This window comes from Mastigoproctus giganteus, chromosome 6, assembly GCF_048544385.1.
Source record: "Mastigoproctus giganteus isolate SK-2022 chromosome 6, ASM4854438v1, whole genome shotgun sequence".
In the NCBI taxonomy this organism is placed as follows: domain Eukaryota; kingdom Metazoa; phylum Arthropoda; class Arachnida; order Uropygi; family Thelyphonidae; genus Mastigoproctus; species Mastigoproctus giganteus.
This window is the reverse complement of record NC_143580.1, coordinates 5,973,191-5,981,588: the sequence shown is the minus strand read 5'-3', so window position 1 is coordinate 5,981,588 and position 8,398 is coordinate 5,973,191. Positions and strand designations below refer to the sequence as shown.

Genomic DNA, 8,398 nt, shown 5'->3' with positions numbered 1-8,398 from the left:
AAGTATAATCTTATTTTAGACTCACTTGTACTTAAAAAATAACAAAAAAAAAACATCAGTTTAAGGAACTGCACCGCAGCTGGATTTTGCTTAAAATTAAAACTTTTATTTTATTTCATGCAAGAATGAAAACTAAAACTAAAATTTTGCGATGCGAACAATTTCTTTAAGCCAACATGTCAACCAAGTTTAAATAGCAACATGACAGCGCCCAAAGAATTATGGGATTTGTTTTCATTTTGTTTCACATGGCTGTTGTTAGATGGCGCAGGAAGTTTCTTTTTTTTTTTTCTCTCCCTGTTTTTTTTCCACTCTCCGTGTTTGTCTCTATTTCTGTCATTTATTATTACAGCAATTCCTTGAAATCCTTTACGTATTTTCCCCAATGGATGTTTGCATTCCAGGTAAGTGCTTCAGCTAAAACTCGTTACAGACCGTGTTGAGAATGACGTTTACTAGAAATTGAGTAAGAGAGAGAGAACGGAAGCATGATCTCAGATTATGGTGTGCAGAGGAGTTCTTATCAGGAAGTCAAGTTTACTCCTGATAGCAGCCATTCTAATGATACGAACTTTTGTGTCTGGTATTAACAGAATCAATAAAGCTGCAAATTGTCTAACCAGAAATATGGGTAGTGAGAATGACGTACGTGGTTCTAGTATACATGCTGCTCACATAAATGAAGTTTATGATATTCCAATGAGTGTGCTTATCAGGCCATTTCCTTCTGTCCTCGAGGAATCAAAGGTGCAAAGCCTTATAGAAACTTTGCAGGTAAGGTGAGAGTTATTGACAGGTGTAAGACACAATTTGTGGGTTATAATTCTAACTGCCTCCATTGAATACCAGTATTATTTTGTTGTGCAGTAACTTTAGTTTCAGTGTGCATACCATACTGGCTAAGTGGCAACAAATATCAGTGTGCCCTAATTTGAGCTTATCTCATGTTATTTATAATCTAGATGTTCTTAGCACTTCATGTCAGAAATGTTAAAAAAATTGCATTAGCTGTAGATAACAAATTGATGGCTTAAGTGGTTAATCTTAAGCAGTGTTTTGTAGAAATTAGAACTTATAATATGATTTCGTTTGCATTTTCTTTCATTAATAACCAGTAAAATAAGTTTAATATACAGAAATAATTATGAATGTTTTAAAAACCTTTATTTTAGCAATAAATGGTTTTTGTAACATGCAATTTCACACATTTTAGAATTAAACTACAAAATTTTATTTTTTATGCTTTTTAGTTTTCTTATCTTTTTTGGGGTCTGTGTCAGTTTTGAACTTTATATTTTATCAGTATGTATGAGAGATTTTTGTCCCCCCCCAAATTTGTGGACCTGTACTGTCTTTATATTATCAATTTAAATGTCCAATTGTATTTAGCTCATTGATAAACTTCTGTCATCCCCTTCCCTAAAAAAATTCCTCTTGTATGAATGTAGGTGCAATATGCCTATTTAGTTTCACAGAACTTTCTAGCAACAACTGACAAACTGAATTAACATAAATTTAAAATAAATTTATTAAAATAAATAATATCTACATAAAATGCTAAAACAGATATATAAAATAAAAGTTAAAATACAATAACAGAAAAGAATTACAATACAATAAGATAAAAGCATTAAAATACAATAAAATATGGATGAAACTAATAAAATATACAGTAGCTTTCAAGACAAAGTGCCTCTTCATCAGCTGATGAAGAGGCACTTTGTTTCGAAAGTTACTGTATATTTTATTGTTTTTATCTTATTGTATTTTAATGCTTTTATTTTATATCTGTTTTAGTATTTTATTTATTTTAATAAATCTATTTTAAATTTATTAAAAATTTATGTTAATTCAGTTTGTCGGCCTTCACTAGAAAGTTTTGTGATATGCAACCCGAAGCTCAAGGTCTGTTTTCCAACCTATTTCGTTTGTTAGCAAACTGGGCAGGATCATCAACAGTTAAGCCATCATCATCAAGTGGACCAATGTGATTCAACCTGTTCTTCCTACTTTTAACTTAAGTAAAGAAGTTTTTCTGCCTTTTTTTTTTTTTTTGCCATTCTTTGCCAGGGAATCTCTCGTAATCTGCCTTAGCTTGCCTAACCTCCTTTGTGACTTGATAACAGAATAGTTTGTCTACCATAGGCTTGTCACCTGATAATTTATATGTATTCCATGCATTTTTCTTCTGTTCCACTTCAAAGCTACTGTATATTTTATTATTTTTGTCCATATTTTATTGTATTTTAATGCTTTTATCTTATTGTATTTTAACACTTATCTTATTGTATTTTAACACTTTTATTTTATATATCTGTCATCCAAGTCTGGAATGGTTTTTTAGCTGATATAAAAAGTCTTGTTGGTTCTACAATATAAGTAAATGTAATATTTTCAAATCATAGTTCTTAAAAACAAAAAAAAAGGTTATTCATAATCTGACAATATACGTTAATTATGATGGTATTGGGACACAGATATAACCAAGAGAAGAAGAAAATTTTATGAAAATGTTTATTTAAAATAAAATAGAAGGGAGAGTTGAAATCAAGTAAAACAAATAATATAATTTTTTTAAATGGTAAACTTTAATTATATTAAATGTTAATAATTGTAAGTTTAATCAGATGTTACTTGGTCCTTCTCCAATTATATTGTCTTTTTAAAAAATTAAATCATTTTATTTGTTTCGAATTGTCAGTTTTAAAAATCACCTTCATCATCCTTTTATTGAAACAAATCAGATTAGTAAAAGACTGAAATTTCGGACTTTTCCAGTGCAAACTGGCAGATCCTAGGATTTACCAAATACTCACACTTTTATCAAAAGTATTTTACCAGTGCAAATTGGTAAATCCTAGTTGTGACTGAATTTAAGGCTTTTATAGGAACACAAATAATACCAGAAATTTCAAACAAGAATAAATACGTTAAATTTATTAAGTAATAATTAATAAAAAGGCTATTATCATATTTTTTAAAATGAAAACTAAAACAGATTCTAATAGATGTCCACAGGAGCACATGTTCCTATTATTAGTAGTGGCAAATGATGCAAGGAAGCAAGCTTTACAGCATCAGCCAAAAAAAAAAAAAAATAAATAAAAGCTGCTGCATCATCTGTCCATTCTTCTCTGATGATTTGTCTAATCTTTCTTTATATTAAGGTGCCTCCGTAGCCAGGTGGGAAGGAGCAGCAGTGTGTAGCACACGCTTCTTGATTAGACCGGGGTTTGAGCCCATCACCACCAAATACAGAGGATGCGGAAAGGTCAGTGAATGACCACCTCATATCCTGGAGCAATATGGCCTTAGTTGCTAATGCTCCTAAAAATCGAAACAACAACATCTTTATATTAATTCAAACTGCCCACTCCCATAATACCACATTGAGTTTGTTCCATCAGTCAGTTGCTCTCTGGATTATTTCTCTATTTGCATATCTAATTGCCTTTTCCATTTTAAATGGAAATTAAAATCATAATTAAAATTTCTTCCCTTTGTTTGAGAAAGTGTAAGAATGCCATCGGTATTGTTTTCTCAATCCAGTTGAAGCCTTAAACACTTCAATCAGGTTTTTCTTGCAGGTGCTTTCCAAATGCTGTAATTTGCAGGATTGAGGTCTTTCTTGGTAAAAGTACTCTTTTATGCCCCATAACTAATTTTGTTGCTCTTCTAGCATATATTCCAATACCCCCTAAAATGAGGTTACCAGGTCTGTATACCTCATTTTAGTAAGTATGCATTACTTGAAGTGCAGCCTAGTTATTGCCTTGTACAATGGGATAATTATCTCCTTTTCCCTGCTGGCAAAATTCCTAATATCATTGACAGAACTCTGAGCTGTTGTAGCAGCTTGTCTACACTGCTCAGAAATATGCTTACCAAACTATACATTTCCAAATGGTGTTTTCATTCTTTGCTACCCTGAATTCCATAGCACTGTATGTTCCTTGCATTTTTTTCAATGTTAAAAATCAATTGCCACTTTCAAGCTCTTCCACCTAATGTATCCTTTATTCCTGTCTGTATCAATCACTGTTAACCTTATTATCATCAGTAAACTTACAGACAACTTGATAAACCTTCATCAATATTTTAGGGTTGTAACTGAGGTATGGTTAATCAGAGGACTTTAGGTATACATGGATCCATGACAGTATTGATGCCATGGTTGTACTTGTGGGAGATCAACTGTTAGAGAAAGTGAGAATTTGTCCTCCAACAGGGCTTCTCTAGGAGAGATGGGTGTTCCACCTATGCATTAGAGAATGTACAAGATAGTGTTTGCCAGGTGCAAAACTTGAGCATTAGCATTAGTAGAGGCATATGATGCAAGAAAGCAAGCTTATTCAGCATCAGCCAAAAAAAAAAAAAACAAAAAAAAAAAAACACAACCACTACTCCCATTTCACCCCTCCGTTCTTTCGAAATACCTGTCCAGCTGAGCCTTAAATTTGTTTAGGCTATCAACTTCAACAACAAGTGATGGAAGTCTATTCCACAAACCAACTGCCCGCTGGCTAAAGGCAAATTTCCGCACATCTATCCGACATCCGTCCTTCCTCAATTTGAATTTATGCCCTCTCAGGCGATTATTCTGAGCAAGAGAAAGAATCCCATCGGCATTGAGCATGCTCAAGCCATTCAAAGCCTTATACACCTCTATGAGAAGACAGAGTGGTAATCAATGCACACTGCTCATATTGGACTAATGTTATTAGTGGAGTCCCTCAGGGTTCAGTATTGGGTCCTTTATTGTTTTCTGTATTTATAAATGATATTGATGATAGTATATCAAGCTTAATGTCCAAGTTTGCAGACGATACGAAGGTTGGCAGGGTTGTCAAGGACACTACTGACACTATGCTGCTGCAACAGGATCTGGAAAGGTTGAGCAGATGGGCTGAGAGGTGGCAAATGAAGTTTAACAATGACAAATGTAAAGTACTACATATGGGAAACATGAAGTTTAACATTGACAAATGTAAAGTACTACATAGGGAAACATGAAGTTTAACATTGACAAATGTAAAGTACTACATATGGGAAACAGCAACCCCAGAGTAACGTTTCAACTCTGTGGTACTACACTGACAGTGGTAGAGAATGAAAGGGACCTGGGGGTGGTTGTGCAGGCAGATATGAAGTTCTCTGAGCACTGCAGACGGGCTGCAAGAGTAGCTCATGGTGTATTGTCAATGATATATAGGAATTTTTCTAGCAGGGATAAGGAGGTGATTATTCCCTTGTATAAGGCAATGGTCAGGCCACACCTAGAGTATTGTATACAGGCCTGGAGACCTCATTTCAAGAAGGATGTAGAGCTGCTGGAACGAGTACAGAGAAGGGCAACAAGATTAGTGAATGGAACAAAGGGGTGCTCTTACGAAGAAAGGCTTAAGTTTTGCGAATTACAGTGTCTGGAGACTAGGCAGCAGCGAGGTTTTTTTTTTTTTTTTTTTGGTAGTTGTTGGCGCATCGGCTTCTGTGGCCATAGTGCACCTCCCAAGGTTTTTGCAGTACTTTGATCCAAGCCCAAGGCGGGATTCGAACCCACGACCTTTGGGTTGCCAGGCAGGCACTTTACCCACCTGGCTAGCCCAGTCGGTTAGCAGCAGCGAGGTGATCTGATAGAGGTGTACAAAGCCTTGAATGGTTTGAGCATGCTCAATGCTGATGGGATTCTTCCTCTTGCTCAGAATAATCACCTGAGAGGGCCTAAATTCAAATTGAGGAAAGACAGATGTAGGATAGATGTGCAGAAATTTGCCTTTAGCCAGCTGGTGGTTGGTAGGTGGAACAGACTTCCATCCCTTGTCGTGGAAGTTGATAGCCTAAATAAGTTTAAGGCTCGGCTGGACAGGTATTTCGAACGAACAGAGGGGTGAAGTGGAAGTGGTTATTTTTTATTTATTTATTTTACTTTAATTTTTTTGGCTGATGTTGCATAAGCTTGCTTTCTTGCATCAAATGCCTCTACTAATGCTAATGCTATCAGATCACCTCGCCGATGCCTAGTCTCCAAACTCGGCATCGGCATATCCCTTTGCATATCCTAGAAATCTGTGTAAGATTCTGTAAAAAAATCCTTCCCTTGCTCTTTAGCTTCTGGCACCCCCTGTAAGAATGGTATCCCAGATGGCTGCCCCGTTAGCCCATGCCTTAATCTGGCACTGTCTGGAGATTGTATAATTTTTAACTGGTTTATGTTATCTTCTTATTTAATTCATTAACCCCAATCCTTCTTATGGCTGTAAAGCCATAAGAAGGATTGGGGTTAATGAATTAAATAAGAAGATTGGGGTTAATGAATTAAATAAATTCATTAACCCCAATCCTTCTTATGGCTTCTTATGGCTTGTACAACATTTTCAGTTTCGGTGATAATAAAGGGATAAAAAAAATAAAAGAAAATATTTATTTAATCATTTTTATTAAATGTTACAATATGTGAGAAATCTTACGTACAAAAAAAAAAGAAAAAAAGGTTTAGAATCCACATGTTTGGAACCAGCTTATCGCCAATCAGTTATAAACATAATTTGAAGCTACATGTGATTATGGATTTGCTGAAATTGGAGCATCACCCCAGTGAACAAGTTTCTCACCAAAGTAGGAAATCAGCCAAAGGTGCAGTAAATTTGTTACTCTGGTATTGGCAGTTTATTTAAGTAGAGTGATATAATAATTCATTATCTGTAATATATTTGAAATATTTCAGGAGCTTTCCCAATGTCTGAGTTACGGATAACCGAAAACTAATACTGCTAATTATTAGGATGAGATGTGCAATTGAAAAAACTTCACGAGAATTGAACTACACCTACCCCATTATAATGCATATGTAGAGTGGGCTCCCCAGCCAATATTTTTGATATCAGCACAGGTGTAGATAGGATTTTTGGTAGCACATGTCAAATAATAATACTGACATATATTAAAAATTTAAAATCAGCTTTATTGTATGATGTGTGCTGTTGGACGGGGCTTTCAACGGCACACATCACACAATAAAGCTGCTTTAAAATTTTAATCCAGTATAGCTTAATTTGCAACCTCTTTTTTGTAATATAGTTCTACAATAGCTGATATTGGAAAGGATATTCAGTTGCACCACAAGCCCACACTTGTGTAGGCTTGTGGTGCAACTTGGCAATGTTGGCTCTGTGGTGGGGATCCACTGTTTATACCTGTAATAACAGGATCATCATGTTTCAGTTTTCCTGAAGTTTTCTCTATGGTATATCTCATACTAATAATTAGTAGTATTAGTTTTATAATTCACAAATGACTTTGGAATAAATGACAGGTAAGGAGTTATTGTACCAAGGTTCTGAACCTTATTCGTTTGGCTTTTAAGCAAGACAGATGGAAAAAAAAAAAAAAAAATTGTAATGAAAGCCATAAGCTACAGTATACTTTAAATATAACTAAAGAGGTTGCAAATTAAGAGTATGCCAATATATATTATTCATATTCTATTTGGATTTATATAAATATTAGCATTTTATTTATATCATAAAAAACAGTGATATTGAATGAAATTTTCTCAAAGTTTAAAAAGTAAATGTTCATATTGTTATTTTAGAATCCTTCTGCGAGAGACAAAGTGCCTCCTGTTGATGTACTGTGGATTACAGGAAGGGAAGGAGGGGATTATTACTATTCATTTGGAGGTTGCCATCGCTATGAAGCACACAAGCGTTTGAACTTGCCAACAATAAAGGCCAAATTGGTGAAGTCTACAGTTTCAGATCTAAAAACCTATTTAGGAGCATCCACACCAGATCTTAGATAAACTTGAGTAGCAGTTTTAGTCTGTGTAGAGAAATTTTGATCATTTTGATTTTATATATATACAAATTTATTTTGTAATATAGTTCTACAATAAATAAAAATAATGCAAGTTTATATTTTAAGATAAAAAGAAAACTGTAAATTAATGGAATGAAGTTTGAATTAGGTTATGATGAGATTGTGCCAATCTTTTTAGTTTAGTTTTATTTTAGATTAGCATATTTGTTGATACACCTAAAATGTAAAGAATAAAATGTTTTTATGTAAAATTGATATTGTATTTTTAATCTGTTATATTAAATGTTGGCAATCAGCAAAAGAAATAAATGTTTTGTTTTATATGATTTTGACTAGAGAGATGTTAATGGTATTTTGGTGTGAATTCTTGTCACTCTGCTTTTAACATATTTCTTTTAAATTATATTATAAAATTTAAGTTTGTATTCTTCAGTCACACAGATAACAGGAGTGGAAGAGTAACCCCACATTTCAAAGAGATTCTCTGATCTTGTTAGAAAACTTGTGGAAGTGATTGGCATGTTATGGCAAGTAGTTTTATTTAAGGGAGTTGCTAAGCTTGTCACCAATTAGCATGTAG

At 34.0% G+C, this 8,398-nt stretch overlaps 1 protein-coding gene across 2 annotated transcripts; it reads left to right on the top strand.

Moving 5' to 3' along the window:
• Positions 1-314: 314 nt before the first annotated feature.
• Srx (sulfiredoxin) lies at positions 315-7,947 on the top strand. 2 transcript variants are annotated; one of them, XM_090374905.1, is made up of 2 exons: positions 315-404; positions 7,592-7,947. In XM_090374905.1, exons 1-2 carry the CDS (start codon positions 390-392, stop codon positions 7,799-7,801), a joined length of 225 nt encoding a protein of 74 aa, XP_090231031.1. In that variant the 5' UTR covers positions 315-389; the 3' UTR covers positions 7,802-7,947. The 2 variants fall into 2 exon arrangements, with proteins under 2 accessions (XP_090231031.1, XP_090231030.1); XM_090374904.1 differs by lacking the exon at positions 315-404 and adding an exon at positions 443-774.
• Positions 7,948-8,398: the final 451 nt, after the last annotated feature.